This window comes from Eretmochelys imbricata, chromosome 6 (assembly GCF_965152235.1).
Source record: "Eretmochelys imbricata isolate rEreImb1 chromosome 6, rEreImb1.hap1, whole genome shotgun sequence".
Lineage (NCBI taxonomy): Eukaryota > Metazoa > Chordata > Testudines > Cheloniidae > Eretmochelys > Eretmochelys imbricata.
Genome location: NC_135577.1, coordinates 13,938,909 through 13,963,299, shown reverse-complemented (window position 1 = coordinate 13,963,299; position 24,391 = coordinate 13,938,909). Strand labels below are relative to the sequence as shown.

General features: G+C 44.4%; 1 protein-coding gene and 1 pseudogene across 1 annotated transcript; both read left to right on the top strand.

The window, feature by feature from the left end:
- Positions 1–7,980: 7,980 nt before the first annotated feature.
- On the top strand, positions 7,981–8,898 carry LOC144266289 (olfactory receptor 8U3-like; annotated as a pseudogene).
- A 10,818-nt stretch (positions 8,899–19,716) lies between these two features.
- LOC144267110 (olfactory receptor 5W2-like) lies at positions 19,717–20,655 on the top strand. The gene has a single exon (XM_077820804.1). It carries the CDS (start codon positions 19,717–19,719, stop codon positions 20,653–20,655), a length of 939 nt encoding a protein of 312 aa, XP_077676930.1.
- The last annotated feature ends 3,736 nt before the right edge of the window (positions 20,656–24,391 follow it).

The following is a 24,391-nucleotide window of genomic DNA, read 5'->3' as shown; positions in this document are numbered from 1 at the left end:
GTGAAGGATGCCCTGAGGAAAGCAATGAATAAACTCCTAACCATTTCTTGAATCTTTTTAACTCTGTATTGGTTTAGTGATGGGGAGTGGAAACAGATGAATTCAATTCCCAGCCCATTACGACGTAATTTTGCAGAACCCATGTGATTATTGTTCATTATTATTTTGTTATTAAAATTAATTTGTTTGTATTCCAACAAGGACTGCAGGCCTCAACAAGGTCACTGGACAAAACCTGAGGAAGACTCACAGGTCCAGAAAGAGAGAATGATTTTATAAGCTGGTTCCTAGGGGCATCCACCTAGAGGGTGAGATATTCAACTTCACATCTGAGGACAGCGAGTGGCAGTTCCCACTGTATTTTACACTGAATGCAACTGATGAAGTAAGCTGTAGCTCACAAAAGCTCATGCTCAAATAAATTTGTTCGTCTCTAAGGTGCCACAAGTCCTCCTTTTCTTTTTGCGGCTACAGGCTAACACGGCTGCTACTCTGAAACAGTTCCAAAGGGGTTTCTGTGATGCAACCTGTCATACAGAGTTTAGGAATAAAATTGCAAAACAATATGTGTGTGTCTGGGGCGGGGGGGACGTGGGCGGCATAGGAAGACAGCACAAGAATCGATGGACTTCAATTGCAGGAAGGGTGGTTTACGTTGGGCATTAGGTAAAACATCCCAACAGTGAGGGTGGCTAAGGAGTGGAATAACTTGCCCAGGAAGGTCGTGGAATCTCCACCACTACAGATTGTTAAGAGCAGGTGAGACAAACACCTGTCAGGGATGGTGTAGATAATACTCAGTTGTGCTGTGAGTGCAGGGGAGTGGACTAGATGACCTCTCGAGATCCCTTCCAGTCCTTTGATTCTATGATCTCACAAGGCGCCCTGCACTCGGGGGTGGGGGGACGCCAGCCTGAGCACTAGCAGGGCAAGGGACACGCATCCGTCTCCACTTGACAGTCAGCTCCACTGCACCCCCCACCACACGCACACACATAGTGCCCCCTGCACACCAAACACACACACACACAGAGTCAGAGTGTCCACTACACACACACAGCCTGACACTGAGCCCAATCAGAATGCAGAATAATCTCTACGGGGAATCTGGGACAGCTGGAATATTTCCAACTAGCCTGAACAAAAAGAACCGAAGGGGATTCTGCTGCCCTGGCAGGGAGATAGGACTAGATTTCCCAAATGGTCTTTTCCATCGGCAGCTTCTCTGAGGCCTGGTTTATGCTGAAAAAAAAGATCAACAGAGCTCCGTCAGACAGGGAGGGGAAACTTTTCACACCCTGTGGGTGGCAGTTAGCTTGTACTGACCCTCAGTGTCATTCTTCCATTGACCTAGCTACTGCCTCTCGGAGACGTGGATTAACTACATCGAAGGAAAAATCCTTCCTTCACTGTGGAAAGCATCTACACTATGGCGCCGCTGCACATCATAGCTGAGTCAATGTAATGGCCTTAGTATAGATATTCCCTGTATCGATCGGTGAGTTTTTCCCCTTCCCATTAAAGCGATTTTTCTCTCCTTTTCATGTCATTCTTCTCCCTCCCTTGATAAAACTCTTTCCTTCCTTTGATAGGTAAATATGTTCAGAAAAGTTGAAATTTGTCCTCTTAGGATAGTTTCTTCCTTCCCCTCCCATGAATTTCATTTCAATTAAAGGCTGAAATGCTCTGAAACTGACTTACTTGTCCATGACTTGGTGGTACCTCTCTGTTTCTCCGCCCTTCACTTACAATGAGTTGAGGATCGAAGCAGTACCAGCTCAGAACCCAAAAATCAGACTAAGAGTTGAATTTTTCCCGGTTTGCTAACCACACCAACGTTACCCTTAATACCTCTGGAGCTGCTTACTTAGGCAGCAGAGGTTAAATTTGGCTTTGAGGACTTTGAGATTTGGTTCCTAGAGCATCTTTGCTCCCAGGACAACAGGTGTGCACAGCACATGGAATTAATGGTGTTGCCGTGTCTTTCCTTGTGGAAATGGAACACAGACGGACAGAGAATCAGCTGGCCTGGATCGCTGTCTCTCCTGTGAGGTCATTTTAACATGATACAAAACTGAGGTGACTATATTCCACTTTATTTGTTGGTCACCTCTTCAAATGCCTCTTTAAGTAATTTCCCAACTTTGGGATGGAAAGGTGTCCAGAAATGAGTGAATTTCATCTTGATTAATTAAATTATTGTCAAAAACAATACCGTTTGGATTGACCTGAATCTTTTCACAAACATGTTACAAAAATGCCTAACAGCTTTGTCCCAAAACAATGTTTGTGTGAGTGTGTGTGTGGGGGGAGGATTTCATAGATTCATGGATGTTAAGGTCAGAAAGGACCATTATGATCATCTAGTCTGACCTCCTGCACAACGCAGGCCACAGAATCTCACCCACCCACTCCTGCGAAAAACCTCTCACCTATGTCTGAGCTATTGAAGTCCTCAAATTGCGGTTTAAAGACTTCAAGGAGCAGAGAATCCTCCAGCAAGTGACCCATGCCCCATGCTACAGAGGAAGGCAAAAAACCTCCAGGGCCCCTAACAGTCTGCCCTAGAGGAAAATTCCTTCCCGACCCCAAATATGGCAATCAGCTAAATCCTGAGCTTATGGGCAAGATTCACCAGCCAGATACCCAGGAAAGAATTCTCTGTAGTAACTCAGCTCCCACCCCATCTAACATCCCATCACAGGCCATTTTGCCTATTTACCATGAATATTTAAAGATTAATTTATTGTCAAAATCATGTTATCCCATCATACCATCTCCTCCATAAACTTATTGAGTTTAATCTTAAAGCCAGATAGGTCTTTTGCCCCCACTGCTTCCCTTGGAAGGCTATTCCAAAACTTCACTCCTCTGATTAAACTTCCCGATGACCAGTTTATATCCATTTGTTCTTGTGTCCACATTGGTACTGAGCTTAAATAATTCCTCTCCCTCTCTGGTATTTATCCCTCTGATATATTTACAGAGAGCAATCATATCTCCCCTCAGCCTTCTTTTGGTTAGGCTAAACAAGCCAACCTCCTTGAGTCTCCTTTCATAAGACAGGTTTTCCATTCCTCGGATCATCCTAGTAGCCTTTCTCTGTACCTGTTCCAGTTTGAATTCATCTTTCTTAAACATGGGAGACCAGAACTGCACACAGTATTCCAGGTGAGGTCTCACCAGTGCCTTGTAGAACGGTACTAAAACCTCCTTATCTCAACGGGAAATACCTCACCTGATGCATCCCAAGACCGCATTAGCTTTTTTCACATTCATATCACATTGGCAGCTCATAGTCATCCTATGATCAACCAATACTCCAAGGTCCTTCTCCTCCTCTGCTACTTCTAATTGATGCGTCCCCAGTTTATAACTAAAATTCTTGTTATTAATCCCTAAATGCATAAACTAACACTTCTCACTATTAAATTTCATCCTATTACTATTACTCTAGTTTACAAGGTCATCCAAATCTTCCTGTATGATATCCCGGTCTTTCTCTAAATTAGCAATACCTCCCAGCTTTGTATCATCCTCAAACTTTATTAGCACACTCCCACTTTTTGTGCCGAGACCAGTAATAAAAAGATTAAATTATATTGGTCCCAAAACTGAGCCCTGAGGAACTCCACTGGTAACCTCCCTCCAGGCTGACAGTTCACCTTTCAGTAGGACCTGCTGTAGTCTCCCTGTTAACCATTTCCTTTTCCACCTTTCAATTTTCATATTGATCCCCATCTTTTCCAATTGAACTAATAATTCCCTGTGTCGCACCGTATCAAGCACCTTACTGAAATCTAGGTAAATTTGATCCACTGTGTTTCCTTTGTCTAAAAAAATCTGTTAATTTCTCAAAGAAGGAGATCAGGTTGGTTTGGCACGATCTACCTTTTGTAAAACCATGTTGTATTTTGTCCCATTGACCTCAATGTCCTTAACTACTTTCTCCTTCAAAAAAGGCTAGTGTGTCTGGCTCAACAAGGCAGGGATCTGGAGGCCCAGGCTGGCAGGGAAAACAGCACATCAGATGACAGGAGGGAGGGAGGGGGGTGGCATGATTGGAGATACTTTGTTGCAACATCTGCAGAGCTGCTGCAGAGATCTTCATTGTTAACCACCAGTGACCAACACATGAAGGGGAGTACAATCACCTCAGTTTCATATTATATTCAAAAGGCCTCACGGGAGAGACAGCGATTGAGACCAGCTGATTCTCTGGCCTTCTGTGTTCCATTTCCAAAAGGAAAGACATGACAACAACATTAATTGTATGTGCTGTGCACACGTGTTGTCCTGGGAGCAAAGGTGATCCAGGGAGCAAATCTCGAAGTCATCCCAGGAAGCATCTCCAGAAGTATTAAGGGTAACGTTGGTGTGGTTAGCAAACAGGGAAAGATTCAAAACTGATTTTACGATACTGATTTTAGGGTTCTGAGCAGGTACTGCTTCCACCCTCATTGTAAGTGAAGGGAGGAAAAACAAAGAAATACCACCAAGTCATGGACAAACAAGTCAGTTTCAGTGGGCAGAGAGAGAGAGCGAGCGGTGCCTTGGGATATCTGCCCCTTCTTTTTATAGTGCTATCCCTACTTTGACAAACATTTCCACCTGTTTACCAGAAGAGAAAAACTCTGTGTAGAAGGATCTTCCCTGCTGCTTTTTCCTCACCTTTTTGGGCTTTGTTTGTTTCCCTTCCTGCTTAACGACTCTGTTTACAGCTTAGATACAAAATTAAGCAGAGCACACATTTCTTTGTTTAAGAGGAAGCAGTTTGCCAGCCTCAGTTTGGAACATGTATGAATAACATGATAGAGTGTAATCTTATAACTTCACATACATTATCAAAAATGTATTAATATTTGCGATGAGAGCATGATGATTTTAGTTGACCCATAGATTTATTTAGCATCTTAAACTGAGCTCTGTGTGCAGATAATATGCATGCAAGAAGGATAGTTTTGTGAACTGCAGAAGTCCGTAGCATGCTGTGGTCTCCTCCTGAGCTCCTCTGGTCATCATGTGATCTCCATCAAGGAAAATGAGTGAACCTATCTTTTCAATTCTGAAGCACTTAGAGGAGAGGAAAGTGATCAGGAACAGTTAGCATGGATTCACCAAGGGCAAGTCATGCCTGACGAATCTAATTGCCTTCTATGATGAGATAACTGGCTCTGTGGATGAGGGGAAAGCAGCGGACGTGTTGTTCCTTGACTTTGGCAGGGGTTTTGACATGGTCTCCCACAGTATTCTTGCCAGCAAGTTCAAGAAGTATGGGCTGGATGAATGGACTATAAGGTGGATAGAAAGTTGGCTAGATCGTTGGGCTCAATGGGGAGTGATCAGTGGCTCCATTTCTAGTTGGCAGCCAGTATCAAGTGGAGTGCCCCAAGGGTCGGTCCTCGGGCCCGTTTTGTTCAGTATCTTCATAAATGAACTGGAGGATGGTGTGGATTGCACTCTCAGCAAGTTTGCAGATGACAGTAAACTGGGAGGAGAGGGAGATACGCTGGAGGGTAGGGGTAGGATACAGAGGGACCTAGACAAATTAGAGGATTGGGCCAAAAGAAATCTGATGAGGTTCAACAAGGACAAGTGCAGAGTCCTGCACTTAGGATGGAAGAATCCCATGGACCGCTACAGACTAGGGACCGAATGGCTCAGCAGCAGTTCTGCAGAAAAGGACCTAGGGGTTACAGTGGACGAGAAGCTGGATATGAGTCAACAGTGTGCCATTGTTGCCAAGAAGGCCAATGGCATTTTGGGATGTATAAGTAGGGGCATTGCCAGCAGATTGAGGGACATGATCGTTCCCCTCTATTCGACATTGGTGAGGCCTCATCTGGAGTACTGTGTCCAATTTTGGGCCCCACACTACAAGAAGGATGTGGAAAAATTGGAAAACGTCCAGCAGAGGGCAACAAAAATGATTAGGCGTCTGGAACACATGACTTATGAGGAGAGGTTGAGGGAACTGGGATTGTTTAGTCTGCGGAAGAGAAGAATGAGGGGGGATTTGATGTCTGCTTTCAACTACCTGAAAGGGGGTTCCAAAGAGGATGGATCTAGACTGTTCTCAGTGGTACAAGATGACAGAACAAGGAGTAATGTTCTCAAGTTGCAGTGGAGGAGGTTTAGGTTGAATATTAGGAAAAGCTTTTTCACGAGCAGGGTGGGGAAGCACGGGAATAGGTTACCTAGGGAGGTGGTGGAATCTCCTTCCTTAGAGGTTTATAAGGTCAGGCTTGACAAAGCCCTGGCTGGGATGATTTAGTTGGGGACTGGTCCTGCTTTGAGCAGGGGGTTGGACTAGATGACCTCCTGAGGTCCCTTAAACCCTGATATTCTATGATTTTGTGATTCTACTTTGGGGAGTAACCTAGCAATGGAAGGATGTAAGATACCATGGTGATTGGCATGCTATAATTAGCGAGATAATCTGGAGCACTCTTACATGTTTTACAGGTTTTACATTCCACCTCCTGGGGCCAGGACAATGAGGTTACTCTGAAACCATGAATAACTGAGAAGATGTCAGCTACAGCTGCAAACAATTAGTACATTTCACCTGAATCTAACTTTCTGGTCCTTTGATTCCAAATTTGTTGCTCAGGTGGTTGAAAACTTTTCTTCAGAAGTTTTTTTTTTTTATAGGAAATTGGATTTTCCAGTGAACTATTTTTTTTCCGAGAAATTATCTTTTCCCTGGAAATTATAAGCTTTCCATCAAAATACCAAACTCCCCTCGTCCCTAAACCATGGCTGTGGGACTCTGGTGATGTTCCAGGGCAGTTCAGCAAGAGGAGAGACCATCATGCATCATGGGGGATGTAGTCCAGCCTGGGAGCCTGGCCCATGGAAGAGATTGGTGGTGTGTGGTACCTGAGGAACCCCCGTGGTTGAAATATTACATTTTTAGCTAATAGATTTTGGTCTCCACAAAAGAAAAAAACCCTTTGTGGATCAGTTCTACACATTACCCAGCTTCCACTGAAAACAGCAGGATGCAATATACCCCTAACCTCATACTCTTTAACTCTGGTAGAATTTGCGTCATTTAATAACACAGTAAAAAAGAGTAGGTCTAATTAATCCCCAGGGCACCAATTAACAGAGGGTAGCTTTGGTTCACTGAATGCATTAATTAGGTGTTGTCTCTCTGAGCTCAGGTATTCCCAGTTACTTCTGGAATCATGTCCCATAGATCACACATCTGAGTATAAAACTTCGCAAATGCCCCAAAGAGTCAGTTTCTGTCTATGAGGAAACATGAAACATCTCTCTCTCTCTTCTCAGCAGGTACATGCTATTGTCCTGAATTACAGTCACACACACACAGAGACACCACGGGGATCAGCAGGTATTAAATTCAGTACCTCCAGCTCTTAATGCCTCAGCCCCAACTCCTACCCCTGCAGCTAAAGGAGCGACCTCCTTGGTTGGAAAAAAGTAGGCAACTACCTAGTCACTGAAGCCAGGGCTTCCCATGATGTTGCTGGGTTTTCATACAGGCTCCAGTAAATGCCAAAAAACTAAATTAGCACAGTGAGTAAATTTACCCCAAATGGACATGCCAAGCCACAGAGCTCCCCTTGCCCAAAGAGGGTGGAAAGATTGACACTCCTTTACTCTCACCCCTTCTTTAGCGATGGAATAATCCTTTCATACTGATTCTCTCACAGCAGAGTCACAAGTCACTACTTGTTGCTCGGATTAGTGAACAGGAGTGTTTGTGTGGGGGGCATGATTAACCTGTGTGTCATTGTGTTTGCACAGAGTGTGCATTTTATCGAACACCTGGAATGACCAGCTGTGAACATCTGGCTCTGTGGACTAAGCCCTTCCCTGAGTGGGTACTGATGTCCATTGAGAAACTGATCTCCATTCATCTTCACTTACTTCATTACAGAGAAGGGACAGGTTTTCTGCACCATCCACCTGCCAACATCTCTGTAGCTGCCTGATCACTGTTCAGAGGAGATGGAAGAGGGAAATCACTCAGAGGTGACTGAGTTCATTCTCTCAGGACTGACAGATCGTCCGGAGCTGCAGGTCCCCCTTTTTGGAGTGTTTCTACTGATTTATGGTGTCACCTTGGTGGGGAATGGGGGGATGATCTTGTTAATCACAATTGATCCCCGACTCCACACCCCCATGTTCTTTTTCCTCAGGAATTTGTCTTTCTGTGACCTCTGCCTTTCCTTGATAATTTCCCCTCCGATGCTGCTGAATTTCTCCGTCCAGAGGAAAAGCATTTCTTTCACTGTCTGCGCTGTGCAGATGCATCTCTCTTTCTTTTTTGGAGATGTTGAATGCCTCTTGCTGGCTGTGATGGCGTATGACCGTTATGTGGCCATCTGTAACCCGCTGCTCTATATGGTCACAATGTCCAGGCAGCTTTGTAAACAGCTGGTGGTTGGGGTCTACACTGTGGGGGTGGTGGATTCATTGATAATCACATGTTGTATATTTCAGCTGTCATTCTGCAGCTCCAACATCATCAATAATTTCTTCTGTGATGTCCTCCCACTGTTGGCGCTCTCCTATTCTGACACCCACATCAATGAGATTGTGATGTTTGCTTTCATGAGCTGCATTGCAATGAGCAGCTTTGTGACTGTCCTATGTCTATATCATCTCCACCATCCTGCAGATCCGCTCTGCTGAGGGCCGGCACAAAGCCTTCTCCACCTGCAGTTTCCACTTGACCTCAGTAGTCCTGTATTTTGGCACCCTCTTCTTCATGTATTTACGTCCCACCTCCAGCTATTCCATGGACACAGACAAAGTGACCTCAGTGTTTTACACGCTGGTGATTCCCATGTTGAACCCCCTCATCACACGGAGGTGAAGGATGCCCTGAGGAAAGCAGTGAATAAACTGCTAACCAATTCTTGAATCTGTTTCATTCAGTACTGGTTTAGTGGAGGGGAGTGGAAACAGGTGAATTCAGTTCCCAGCCCATTACAATTTTTCAGAGCCCGTGGGAGTATTGTTCTTTATTGTACTGTTGTTATGATTATTTTTTTAATATTCCTTCAAGGTTTTTGTATTTCTTGTATTAATTTCTTTTGTATTCCTTCAAGGTCTGCAGGCCCCAACTGAGATCAGTGGACAAAACATGGGAAGCATCACAGGGCCAGAAAGAGAGAGAATGATTTTATAAGCTGGTGGCTATGGGCATCCACCTTAAGGGTGAAATGTTCAATTTCATGTCTCAGTATATCGGGTGGCAGTTCCAAAGCGGTTTATGTGACCCAACCCGTTACACAGAATTTAGGAATAAAATTAGGAATAAAATTGCAAAAGAGGGTGTGTGTGTGTGTGTGTGTGTGTGTATGGGCAGAGGGCGGAGGGAGGATAGCACAAGAACCCATGGAAGGATGGTTTAGGTTGGACATTAGGAAACAGATCCCAACAGTGAGGGTGGCTGTGCACTGGAATAACTTGCCTATGAAGTTTGTGGAATCTCCACCATTGGAGATTTTTAAGAGCAGGTGAGAGAAACACCTGCCAGGGATGGTCTAGATAATACTCAGTTGTGCTGTGAGTGCAGGGCAGGGGAATAGATGGCCTCTCGAGGTCCCTTCCAGTCCTATGGTTCTATGAAAGCACTAGAAGCCCTGCACTGGGAGGAGGGGGGATGCCAGCCAGAGCACTGGACAGGGCGAGGGACACACACCTGCCAACACTTGATACTCATCTCCACTGTACCCCCCACTACACACAACACACACAGTGCCAACTGCACACCAAACACACACACACACAGCCTGACACTGAGCTCAATCAGCTGGGAGGACTGGAATATTTTCAACTTGCCTGAACAAAAAGAACCGAAGGGGATTCTGCTGCCCTAGCAGGGAGATAGGACTGGATTTCCCAACTGGTCTTTTCCATCCACAGCCTTTCGAAGGCCTGATTTAGGCCTAAAAAAATAGATCAACAGAGCTCTGTCACACAGGGTGGGGAAATTTTTCACACCCTGTGCAAGGCAGTTAGCTTGTGCTGACTCTAAGTGTGATTCTTCCATTGACCTAGCTACTGCCTCTCGGAGATGTGGATTAACAATATCAAAGGAAAAGCCCTTCCGTCACTGTGGAAAGCATCTACACTACGGCTCTGCTGCACACCATAGCTAAGTCAATGTAGTGGCCTTCGTATAGACATTCCCTGAATCGATGAGGGAGTTTTCCCCCTTCCCATTAAAGAGATTTTTCTCTCCTTTTCCATCATTCTTCTCCTTGCCTTGTAAAGCTCTTTCCTTCTTTTGATGGGTAAATACGTTCAGAAATTTTCTCTCAATCTCTCCTTTCAAAGTTGTTCTACTGTGGATAACTAATTAAAGAACCATTCAACAGCTTTATACAGAGTAAAATGGATTTATTTGGGGTTTAGATCCCTTTGGGAGCTGGGTGTCTGCGTGCTGGAGACAGGTATCCTGCTGAGCTGGTTTCAGTCTAGATCTGCAGTTTTGGGGGTGTGGCCTGGACCCTTGGTCTGTGTTGCAGCAGGCTAGCATGTCTGGCTCCTCAAGGCAGGGTTCTGGAGGCCCAGGCTGGCTGGGAAAACAGCACACCAGATGACAGGAGGGAGGGAGGGGGGTGGCATGCTTGGAGATCCTATTTTGCAGCAGCTGCAGAGATCTTCAATGTTAACCACCAGTGACCAACAGATGAAGTCAAATACAGTCACCTCAGTTTCGTATTATATTCAAAAGGCCTCACGGGAGTGACAGCGACAGAGACCAGCTGATTCTCTGGCCCTCTGTGTTCCATTTCCACAAGGAAAGACACAAACAACAATATGAATTGCATGTGCTGTGCATACCCGTTTTCCTGGAAGCAAAGATGCTCCAGGGAGGAAATCTCAAAGTCATCCCAGTAAGCAGCTCCAGAGTATTAAGGGTAACATTGGTGTGGTTAGCAAACAGGGAAATGATTCAACTCTTGATTTTACGGTTCTGATTTTAGGATTCTGAGCAGGTACGGCTTCCGTCCTCAACTCATTGTAAGTGAAGGGAGGGAAAACAAAGAGGTACCACCACATGATGGGCAAACAAGTCAGTTTCAGAGCATTTTGGCCTTTAATTGAAATGACATTCATGGGAGGGGAAGGAAGGAACTATCCTGAGAGGATCAATTTCAACTTTTCTGAACGTATTTACCTTTCAAAAGAAGGAAAGAGCTTTACCAAGGGAGGGAGAAGAATGATGGAAATTGCTTTAATAGAAAGGGGGAAACTCCCCCATCGATTCAGGGAATGTCTATCCTCAGGCCATTACATTGACTCAGCTATGATGTGCAGCAGCGCCATAGTGTAGATGCTTTCCACATTGACGGAAGGGTTTTTCCATCATTGTAGTTAATCCATGTGTCCGAGAGGCAGTAGCTCAGTCAATGGAAGAATGACACTGAGGGTCAGTACAAGCTAACTGCCTTGCACAGGGTGTGAAAAATTTCCCCACCTAATGCGACAGGGCTCTGTTGATCTAATTTTTAAGCATAAACCAGGCCTCAGAGAATCTACTGATCAAAAAGAACAGTTGGGAAATCTAGTCCTATCTCCCTGACAGGTGCTCTTATAAAATCTTCAATGGTTTAGAGTCCACAACCTTCCTGGTCAAATTATTCCAGTGCTTAGTCACCCTGACTCTTGGGATGGTTTTCCTCATGTCCAACCTTAAACCACCATTGCTGCAATTGAGGTCCATCAGTCCTTGTCCTATCCTTCCCCTAATCACACCACATTGTTTTGCAATTTTATTCTTAAACTCTGTGTGACGGGTTGCGACTCAAAACCCCTTTGGGACTGCCACCTGATGTGCCTAGACTACCTCTGAGCCTGTTTTGCCTACCATCTTGGGATTCAGTCCGTTATCTTGTTTGAGCCAGGCACGATTCCCGGCTGCAAACACAATTCCAAGTCTTAACCACAGCCCACACAAGCTACAGGTTTAACTGAAAACAGCTTAAGAAGTGCTCCTTTCTCCAGCACTCAGATGTCCAGCTCCCAATGTCCTCCAAATCCCAGTAAATCCACTTGACCCTCTATAACATTCATACTTTGTAAACTCTTGAATTGTTCGCCCTCTATGACACTGATAGAGAGATATGCACAGCTGTTTGCCCCTTCCCCTCCCCCCCCCAGGTATTAATACATACTCTGGATTACTTAATTAGTAAAAAGTGATATTATGAAATACAAAAGTAGGATTTAGGTGGTTCCAAGCAATAATAGACAGAACAAAGTAAATTACCATACAAAATAAAATAAAACACGTAAGTCTAAGCCTAACACAGTAAAAACTAAATGCAGGTAAATCTCACCAACAGAGACATTCCAATATGTCTCTTTTACAGACTAGACTTTCTCCTAGTCTAAGTCCAGTTATCACTCACACCCCTCTAGTTACTGTCCTTTGTTCAATTTCTTTCCGGGATCTCCTTGGGGTGGAGAGGCTCTCTCTTGTGCTAGCTGAAGACAAAATGGAGGGGTTTCCCCAGGGGCTTATATAGTCTCTCTCTTGTGGGTGGAAACCCCTTCCCAACTCCTAGGAGAATCCAGCTCCAAGATGGAGTTTTGGAGTCACATGGGCAAGTCACATGTCCATGCATGACTCAGTTCCTTACAGGCCAACCCCACATTCCCAGGATAGCTCACATGTGGATTGGCATCTCACAATGTTCATTCTTAGGTTAAGTGTTTCTTGATTTGGCACTTACTGAGAGTAGTCTTTTCTCAAGAAGCTGACTAACTGCTTCACAGAGGCTACCTAAAATCAAACAAGTACATAGCCAATACTCATAACTTTGAATACAAAATTGATACATGCATACAAATAGTATGAATATATCTAGTAGATTATAACCTTTGCAGAGATATGTTACATGGCATATTTGGCATAAAACATATTCCAGTTATATCATATTTACAGTCACAAGCATATTTCTATAAAGCATTATGGGGTGCAACATCACATTATGTTTCACAGACTATAAGTTATAATAAATAAATAAAATTAACAAAAGAATCAGAAGGGAGCTGTCCTGCTCGGAGATATTTTGTAGCAGCATCTGCAGAGATGCTGCAGAGATCTCTGTTAACCACCAGTTTGCGTAAAATCCTCCTTTTTGCAGCCTGCCCTGACCTTTGTATTTTCAGTGAGGACTGCCCCAGGCACCTCCAAGTCACAGGAGCCACAGAAGGTAGGAGGAGGAGTTGTAAGTTCCTAGAGGAAGTAGGGGCATAGTGTTTCCTGGGCACAGACCTGGAGTGACAGACTTGGGAGTTTCTGAATACAGAGATTGCTGGCTGTTGGTTGTTTCTACTTTTGTTCAGGGAAGGAGGACTTTGCGTCCATTCTTTGTCACCCCTTCCCCAACGGATTATACAAAAGAATGTAGCTGACTTGGATCATCAATTTTTCCTCCTAATACAATCAACCCTGCAGTGCCTCACAGGTGGGTACCACTTTGGAGAAGGGGGCACCAACATACCGTGGAGCACTGATAATACCAGCCAAGCCTGCACACCCATGAGGGATAATTTCTGCTACCATAGTGAAGAAGGGAAGAGTCATCACTGCACCTGCTATGTATCCCCTTGGAGGTAGGTGATGACCACAATGGCCTTGTACATCTACAGCCGTGGATCAGTGCATGGGCCCATCGCTGTGGGGACCTCACCCTTTCATGTCAATCAAACACTGCTGTCAGTCAGCACCACACTTTTGGTGTTACTGGGATATTTCCTAGGTTGGTGGCTGTGACATACCAGGGTCCAACCCAGACTAATCAGGAGATGTGTCACACCTGCCTGCAACTTTGCAATGCCTTGCTGAAGTAGCTTCCACCGGGGCCACTCACAAACATCCATCTAGCATGCAAATCATACCCTGAGCATGTGTGTGTAACTGCAGCCTGGCCAGGAATAGTTCCGTTACACTCAGGCTCTCACTACCCTTGGTTATACTGCAGGTTGACCCCAACACACTCCCCACTCTTCGATTTCCCTCCTGAAATGTATGTCCTGTGCTGCCCAGCCCTCTCCTGGACAATACAAGCTACATTGTCCATTGTTTCTTTAAAAGCACTAAAATGCCTGCAGCTTAGCTTCTCAGACACTTCTATTTAAACACACTGGATTAGACAAAACAATAAAGCAAAATTTGTTGAACACAAAGAGAGATTTTAACTGAGTGCAAATAATGAGGCATGTAAGTCAGACATGGTTACAAGAAAAATAAAGCTGGAATGCAACTTCTGCCTATGTTAAAAAATGATGTGAAATTTAATGCTAAAATTTCCTCACCACATGCTTTCAGCAGTCTTACTTACCAAACATCTTCAGTCACGATCCATCCCCCAGTCCAATGGCTGCTTCCTTTATCCCTTCAGATGCAGTGAATCAATGGGCAGAGAGAGAGAGAGAGAGAGTACACAGCGCCTTGGGATGTCTCCATCTTCTTTTTAGAATCCTATTCCCCCTTTCAGAAACATTTCCACCTGGTTACCAGAGGACAAAATGTATATGTAGAAGGATGTTCCGTGCTGCTTTTTTCTCACTTTTTTGGGCTTTGTTTGCTTCCCTTCCTGCTTGGTGAGTAAAGATTGTGATTTTATTGGGACTGTCACCTAATGTGCTGAAATTACCTCTGAGTTCATTTTCCCCTGCCAGCCTGGGCCTCCAGAACCCTGCCTTGTCAAGCCAGACACGCTAGCCAGGTGCAACACCGACTGAGGGTCTGGGCCACACCCCGAAAACTGCAGATCTAAACTGAAACCACCTCAGCAGGATACCTGTCTCCAGCACACAGACACCCAGCTACCAGTGAAATCTAAACCCCAAATAAATCCATTTTACTTTGTATAAAGGTTATACAGGGTAAAATGATAAATGTTTGCCCTCTATATCCCTGCAAGAGACATATGCACAGCTGTTTGTCCCCCAAGTAACAATTACTTGCACTGAATTTACAAATATACAAACGTGATTTTATTAAGTATAAAAGGTAGGATTTAAGCTTCAAGATGGAGCACACTATCTGGTGACATGGTCTTGGGCTGTCCCACAGGTACACAGGAAGGTAAACAGAGCCATTCACAGTTCATTTATTCTGAAGCACCTTTAATGGCCTCCACTTAAAATGTCTACCTCAGTAATACAAGTTTATAGGTTATTCTCCTAACTCCAGATATAGAAATAATCCATGTAAACAAATAGGATGAACACATTTAGTAGATTATAACCTTTATAATGATATGTTACATGGGGCACTTAGCATGAAGCATATTCCAGTTATGTCTTACTCATAAGCATATTTTTATAAAGCATATGGAGTGCAATGTCACACAGAGCTTTACCCAGCACTAGACAGAAGGGGGGATTAAACCTGTATCTCCCGCCTCACGAGAGAACACCCTAACTCTTGGGCTAAAAATTACAAAGAGAAGGATCACTACCTCCTCCTACAGTGGCTGCGTAGCGACCGGCACCTAAATCCTCCCCTTGGGCACACACAGTGTTCTGGGACAAAGCTATTAGGAGTATTTGTAACACAATTGTGAAGAGTTTCAGGTGAATCCAAACAGTATTGTTTTTGACAATAAATGATTAGTCCAGAAGAAATTCACTCATTTCTAGACACTGTTGTGTCCCAACGCTGGGCAATTACATAAAGAGGCATTTGGAGAGGTGACCAACTTAACAAAAGAAGGAAAGAGCTTTACAAGGAAGGGAGAAGAGTGACATGAAAAGGAGAGAGAAATAGCTTTAAGAGGAAGGGGGAAAACTCCCCCATCGATTCAGGGAATATCGATACTAAGGCTACTACATTGACTCAGCTCTGGTGTGCAGCCGTGCTGTAGCGTAGATGATTTCCACATTGATGGAAGGGTTTTTCCATCGATGTAGTTAATCCACATCCCTGAGAGGCAGTAGCTAGGTCAATGGAAGAACGACACTGGGGTTCAGTACAAGCTAACTGCCACCCACAGGGTGTGAAAAGTTTCCCCGCCCTGTGCGACAGAGCTCTGTTGATCTAATTTTTCAGCATAAACCAGGCCTCAGAGAAGCTGCTGATGGAAAAGACCAGTTGGGACATCTAGTCCTATCTCCTTGCCAGGGCAGCAGAATCCCCTTCGGTTCTTTCTGTTCAGGCGAGTTGGAAATAGTCCAGCTGTTCCAGCTTCCCAGTAGAGATTATTCTGCATTCTGACTGAGCTCAGTATCAGGCTGTGTGTGTGTAGCAGGCACTCTGTGTGTGTGTGTGTGTGTTTGGTGTGCATCAGGGACTATGTGTGTACATGTGGTGGAGGGTACAGTGGAGCTGAATGTCAAGTGTAGGAAGGTGTGTGTCCCTTGTCCTGCCCAAGGCTCACCTTAAGAAGTGTTCCTGACTCTAACACTAAGATGCTCAGCTCCCAATGGGGTCCAAACCAGAAATAAATCAGTTTTACTCTGTATAAAAATAATACAGTGAAAACTCATAATTTGTTCACCCTCTGTAACACTGATAGACAGTTATGCACTGCTGTATGCTCCCCCAGGTATTAATACATTCTCTGGGTTAATTAATAAGTAAAAAGTGATTTTATTAAATACAGAAAGTAGGATTTAATTGGTTTCAAGTAATAACAGACAGAACAAAGTAAATTACCAAACAAAATAAAACACGCAAGTCTAAGCCTAATACAGTAAAAACTAAATGGAGGTAAATCTCACCCTCAGAGATGTTCCAATAAGCCTCTTTTACTGAATAGAGTTCCTCCTAGTCTGGGTTGAGCAATCACTCACACTCCTGTAGTTACTGTCCTTTGTTCCAGTTTCTTTCAGGGATCTCCTTTGGGTGGAGGGACTATCTTTTGTGCGAGCTGAAGACAAAATTGAGGGGTTTCCTCAGGGACTTATATAGTCTCTCTCTTGTGGTTGGAAACCGCTTCCCCTCTCCTATGGAGAATCCAGCTCCAAGATGGAGTTTTGGAGTCACATGGGCAAGTCAAATGTACATGCATGACTCAGTTCCTTCAGGACAAAGCTACATTCCCAGGAAAATTGGCATCTCTCAAAGGTCAGTGTTAGCCTAAGTGTTTCTTGATTGGGCACTTACAGAGAATAATCTTTTCTCCAGAAGCTGACCAACTGCTTCACTGAGGCTACTTCAAATCAAACAATTACATAACACGTACTCATAACTTTGAATACAAAAATGTTACATGCACACGAACAGGATGAATCTATCCAGTAGATCATAACCTTTGCAGAGATATCTTACATTGCCTAGCTACCATAAAACATATTCCAGTTTTGTCATATTTACATGCATAAGCATATTTCTATAAAGAATTATGGGGTGCAATGCCACACTCTGTTTCATGGATTATAAATGATAGGAAATAAATAAAACTAAGAAAAGAATCAGAAGGGAGCTGGCATGCTCGGAGATATTTTGTAGCAGCTTCTGCAGAGATGCTGCAGAGATCTTGATTGTTAACTACCAGTTTGGGGAATATCCTCCTTTTTGCAGCCTGCCCTGACCTTGGCATTTTGAGTGAGGACTTCCCCAGGCACCTCCAGGTCACAGGAGGCACAGAAACCAGGAGGAGGAGTTATAAGCATGACTCTTAGAGGGGGCATAGTGTTGTCTGGGCACAGACCTGGGGTCACAGACTTTGGATAGAGAGATAGCTGATTGTTTGTTGTTTCTAGTGGTGTTCAGGAAGCAGGACTTTGTGTACATTACTATTTAGATTAACCAGCACACACATTTCTTTGTTGAAGAGAGACAAGTTTGCCAGCCTCAGTTTGGAACATGTATTAATAAAATGATGCAGTGTAATCTTATAACTTCACATACATTAACAAAAAATGTATTAATATTTGCGATGAGAGCATGACTATTTCTAGTTCACGCATAGATTTATTTATCATCTTAAACTGAGCTCTGTGTGCAGATAATATGCATAAAGAGGGATAGTTTTGTGAACTGCAGAACTCTGTAGCATGCTGTGGTTTCCTCTTCAGCTCCTCTGGTCATCATGTGGTCTCCATCAAGCAAAATGAGTGAACCTATCTTTTCTACTTTGGGGAGTAACCTCGCAATGGAAGGACGTAAGATACCATGGTGATTGGCATGCTATAAATAGCGAGATAATCTGGAGTACTCTTACATGTCTTACAGGTTTTACATTCCACCTACTGGGGCCAGAACAATGAGGTGATTCTGAAACCAGGAATAACTGAGAAGATATCAGCTACAGCCGGAAACAATTACTATGTTTCACCTGTATCTAACTTTCTGATCCTTTGATTCCAAATTTGTTGCTCAGGCTGGTTGAACATTTTTCTTGAGAAGTTTTTTTTTTTTTTTTTAATAGGAAATTGGATTTTCCTTTAACTATTTTTTCCAAAAAAATATCTTTTCCCTGGAAATTATAAGCTTTCCATCAAAACCCCAAACTCCTCTCCTCCCTAAACCATGGCTTTGGAATTCTGGTGATGTTCCAGTGCACTTCAGCAAGAGGAGAGACCATCATGCATCATGGGGGATGTAGTCCAGCCTGGGAACCTGGCCCATGGAAGAGATTGGTGGTGTGTGGTATCTGCGGAACTCCCGTGCTACTTCCAAGTCAATGCATTAAGTTTTTAGCTAAAAGATTTTGGTCTACACACACACACAAAAAACCTCTGTGGATCAGCTCTTCACAGTACACAGCTTGCACTGAAAACAGCAGGATTAAATATACCCCAAACCTCATACTCTGTAACTCTGGTAGAAATGTCATCATTTAATAACACAGTAAGAAAGAGCAGGTCAAATTAATCCCCAGGGCACCAATTACACTGAGGGTAGTTTTGGTTCACTGAATGCATTAATTCAGTGTTGTGTCTCTCTGAGCTCAGGTATTCCCAGTTGCTTCAGGAATCATGTCCCATAGGTCAAACATCTCAGTATAAAACTTCCCGAATGCTCCAAAGAGGCAGTTTCTGTAGATGAGGAAACACGAACACTTCTCTCTCTGTCTTCTCAGCAGGTACGTGCTATTGTCCTGAATTACAGTCACACACACACAGAGAGACACCATGGGGATCAGCAGCTATTGAATTCCAGACCTCCAGCACCAAAAGCTTCAGCCCCAATTCCGACCCCTTCAGCTAAAGGAGTGAACTGCTGGGTTGGAAAAAAAAGGCAATTACCTAGTCACTGAAACCAGGGCTTCCTATGATGACTCTGTTTTTTCTTACACACTCCTGTAAATGCCAAACAGCTTAATTAGCACAGTGAGGAGCTTTACACCAAACCGACATGCCAAGCCATAGTGGTCCCCTTGCCCAAAGAGGGTGGAAAGATTGACACTCCTTTACTCTCACCCCTTCTTTAGCTACGGAATAATCCCTTCAGACTGATTCTCTCCCAGCAGAGTCACAAGTCCCAGTTTTCTGTTCGGAGTAGTGAACAGCAGTGTTTGTGTGGGGGGCATGATTAACCTGCATGTTATTGTGTTTGCACAGTGTCTGAATTTTATCAAACACCTGGAATGATCAGCTGTGAATATCTGGATCTGTGTACAAAGCCCTTTCCAGAGTGGGTCCTGATGTCCACTGAGAAACTTATCTCCATTTATCTTCACTTACTTCATTACAGAGACGGGACAGGTTTTCCGCACCATCCACCTGACCACATCTATGTAGCAGCCTGATCTCTGTTGAGAGGTGATGGAAGAGGGAAATCACTCAGAGGTGACTGAGTTCATTCTCTCAGGACTGACTAATTGTCCGGAGCTTCAGGTCCCCCTGTTTGCGGTGTTCCTTCTGATTTATGGTATCACCCTGGTGGGGAATGGGGGGATGATCTTATTAATCACAACTGATCCCCAGCTCCACACCCCCATGTATTTTTTCCTTAGGAATTTGTCTTTTTGTGACCTCTGCATTTCCTTGATAATTTCCCCTAAGATGCTGCTGAATTTCTTAGCCGAGAGGAAAAGCATTTCTTATACTTCCTGCGCTGTGCAAATGTCTCTCTCTATTGTTTTCGCAGATGTTGAGTGCCTCTTGCTGACTGTGATGGCGTATGACCGTTATGTGGCCATCTGTAACCCGCTGCTCTATACGGTCAGCATGTCCAGGCAGCTTTGTAAACAGCTGGTGGTTGGGGTCTACACTGTGGGGGTGGTGGATTCATTGATAATCACGTGTTGTATGTTTCGGCTGTCATTCTGCAGCTCCAACATCATCAATCATTTCTTCTGTGACGTCCTCCCACTGTTGGTGCTCTCCTGTTCTGACACCCGCATCAATGAGATTGTGATGTTTGTTTCCATGAGCTGCATTCAAGTGATCAGCTTTGTGACTGTCCTCCTCTCCTATGTCTATATCATCTCCACCATCCTGCAGATCCGCTCTCCTGAGGGCCGGCACAAACCCTTCTCCACCTGTACTTTCCACTTGAATTCTGTGGTCCTGTATTTTGGCACCTTCTTCTTCATGTATTTACGTCCCACCTCCAGCTATTCTATGGACACAGACAAAGTGACCTCAGTGTTTTACATGCTATTGATCCCCATGTTGAATCCCCTCATCTACAGCCTGAGGAACACAGAGGTGAAGGATGCCCTGAGGAAAGCATTGAATAAACTCCTAACCAATTTTTGAATCTGTTTAGTGGTGGGGAATGGAAATAGGTGAATTCAATTCCCAGCCCATTACAAAGTAATTTCGCATAGCACGTGGGAGTATTGTTCTTTATTGTATCGTTATTATTATTAATTTTTTTTCTATTCCTACAAGGTCTGCAGGCCCCAACTGAGATCAGTCGACAAAACATGGAAAGCATGACAGGTCCAGCGAGAGAGAATGATTTTATAAGCTGGTGGCTCGGGGCATCCACCTAGAGGGTGAACTGTTCAACTTCACATCTCAGGACATTGCTTGGCAGTTCCAAAGGCTTTTCTGTGACCCAACCAGTTACACAGAGTTTTAGGAATAAAATTAGGAATAAAATTGCAAAAGTGTGTGTGTGTGTGGGCTGAGGGAGGATAGCACAAGAACCCATGGATTTCAATTGCAGTAAGGGTAGTTTAGGTTGGACATTAGGAAACAGATCCCAACAGTGAGGGTGCCTATGCACTGGAATAACCGGCCTTGGAAGTTTGTGGAATCTCCACTTTGGAGATTTTTAAGAGTAGGTTAGAGAAACACCTGTCAGGGATGTTCTAGATAATACTCAGTTCTGCTGTGAGTGCAGGGGACTGGACTAGATGACTTCTCAAGGTCCCTTCCAGTCCTATTTTTCTATGCTCACACAAGGAGCCCTGCACTGCGAGGAGGGGGGATGCCAGCCAGAGCACTGGGCAGGGCAATAGACACACATCTGCCAACACTTGATATTCAGCTCCACTGTAACCCCCACCACATGCACACACAGAGTGCCTAATGCACACACACAGAGAAGGCGCAGTACACACACACACAATGCCCACTACAACACACACAGAGTGCCCACTACACACAACACACACAGTGCCAACTGCACACCAAACACACACACACAGCCTGGCAGTGAGCTCAATCAGAATGCGGAATAATCTCTACGGAGAACCTGGGACAGCTGCAATATTTCCAACTCTCCTGAACAAAAAGAACCGAAGTGGATTCTGCTGCCCTGGCAGGGAGATAGGACTAGATTTCCAAACCAGTCTTTTCCATTGACAGCTTTTGTGAGGCCACATTTAGGCTTAAAAAATAGATCAACAGAGCTCTGTCACACAGGGTGGGGAAACATTTCACACCCTGTGCGAGGCAGTTAGCTTGTACTGACCCTCAGTGTCATTCTTCCATTGACCTAGCTATTGCCCGTTGGGGATGTGGATTAACTACGTCAAAGGAAAAACCCTTCCATCAACGTGGAAATCATCTACACTGTGGTGCTGCTGCACACCATTGCTGAGACAATGTAATGATCTGAGGATAGACTTTCCCTGACTCAATGGGGGAGTTTTCTCCCTTCCCATTAAAGCGATTTTTCTCTCCTTTTCCATCATTCTTCTCCCTCCCTTGTAAAGCTCTTTCCTTCTTTTGATGGGTAAATAGGTTCAGAAATTTTTACTCTCAGCATAATTCCTTCCTTCCTCTCCCATGAATATCATTTCTATTAAAGGCCGAAATGCTCTGAAACTGACTGGTTTACCCATGACTTGGTGGTACCTCTTTGTTTTTCCTCCCTTTACTTACAATGAGTTAAGACAGGTTTCAGAGTAGCAGCCATGTTAGTCTGTATCCGCAAAAAGAAAAGGAGGACTTGTGGCACCTTAGAGACTAACACATTTATTTGAGCATAAGCTTTCGTGAGCTACAGCTCACTTCATCGGATGCATTCAGTGGAAAATACAGTGGGGAGATTTATATACACAGAGAACATGAAACAATGGGTGTTACCATACACACTGTAACAAAAGTGGTCAGGTAAGGTGAGCTATTACCAGCAGGAGAGTGGAGGGGGGAAGCCTTTTATAGTGATAATCAAGGTGGGCCATTTCCAGCAGTTGACAAGAACATCTGAGGAACAGTGGGGGGCGGGGGGAATAATCATGGGGAAATAGTTTTACTTTGTGTAATGACCCATCCACTCCCAGTCTTTATTCAAGCCTAAGTTAATTGTATCCAGTTTTCAAATTAATCCCAATTCAGCAGTCTCTCATTGGAGTCTTTTTTTGAAGTTTTTTTGTTGTTGTTGTTGAAGAATTGCCACTTTTCAGTCTGTAATCGAGTGACCAAAGAGATTGAAGTGTTCTCCGACTGATGCGTAGGAGAGGTTTTAGTTGGGGGCTGAAGGGGATGGCTACTGGCGTTCTGTTATTTTCTTTGTTGGGCCTGTCCTGTAGTAGGTAACTTCTGGGTACTCTTCTGGCTCTGTCAATCTGTTTCTTCACTTCAGCAGGTAGGTTCTGTCACAATCCATCCCCCAGTCCAATGGCTGCTTCCTTTATCCCTTCAGATGCAGTGAATCAATGGGCAGAGAGACACAGAGAGAGAGAGAGAGAGAGCACGTGAGAGAGTGCACAGCTCCTTGGGATGTCTCCACCTTCTTTTTAGAATCCTACTCCCCCTTTGAGAAACATTTCCACCTGGTTACCAGAAGACAACATGTGTATGTAGAAGGATGTTCCCTGCTGCTTTTTCCTCACCTTTTGAACTTCCTTTGTTTCCCTTCCTGCTTGGTGACTCTGGTTTGGTTTCCCCAGGAAGAGCCACAGAGTTTGGCTGGGCAGGTCATGGATAGACCTGGGCAGGTCATGAATAGACTTGGTTCCATGTGCCAGTGTGAAAGTGAAGGTCGGTAGACAGGTGTCAGTGTGGGTCACAGGAAAACGCCCAGAGTGCCCTGCGAAGCCATGGGCTCATGACTGGCAAGGAGCCTGTCTGTATCTAGGAGTGTGTGATTCCATCCCTTCCATCCTCTGACAGTCTGTTTCTGGAGCCTCTTTCCTCCCCTGTCTCTGGTTCCCGCCTGAAGGAGGTTTGAAAAGCCACTGTGTGATCTGATCACCTCGCCCGAAGTGACAGAGTATGTGGCACCAGCCGACGCTCTTTGCTGAAGGGGGGCTGTAAGACAGTTGTGGAGGCCCGAAATGAATCTTCCCTGTGTGAGTGGGACGAGTGAAAGATCCATAGGGATTCTGGGAGCCAGGGGGTCCAAAAGGGATTCCCGCACTCACCAGGTAAAATGTGGGCCGGTGAGTCAAAAAGAATCACCGTCCTCCCAAAAGGCACACACTAGTTCACTTGCAAGTTTCTGGAAAAATTGGAATTGGTATACCAGGGATAGGGATCATTTAAAATTAAAGGGAAAGTTTCGACCTTGACAAGGTTGTGCACCTCAGAAGTGCACTTCTGGCCAATGTCAGTGTGAGGCATATTTCTACTGGTGTGAAGAAACAGAAGGGGGGAAAAAACAGCTCCGTGAATCTTAAATGAGGAGTCACAAGGACTCCCAGGAATAACTTACAACCTGATTAAAAGAGATAAAAATAAAATTGGCAAAGAATTTAAATCCAACTAAGCCCACAAGAAATATTAAGTAACAGAAGTCCCTTACATTCACCCCTCAGACAGTGTCTCCCTGTACTGAGGAAATGTTCCCCTTGCACCAATTCCTGGGCTTTGGTGCTTTGGGTCATGAGACCTCGGAGTCTGCACATGCACCTCGGTCTCCTACGGAATTGTATAACTTACTTAAAAAATTTCCAAAAATAACAGACGACCCTGTTAAATTCAAAGAGGAATTGCAAATGGTTATAAACTGTTATAACCCTACATGGGCAGATTTAAACCAGCCTCTACGAGGGATCATGCCTCAGGAAACACTGAGTCACCTTCGTGAAGAAGCTCA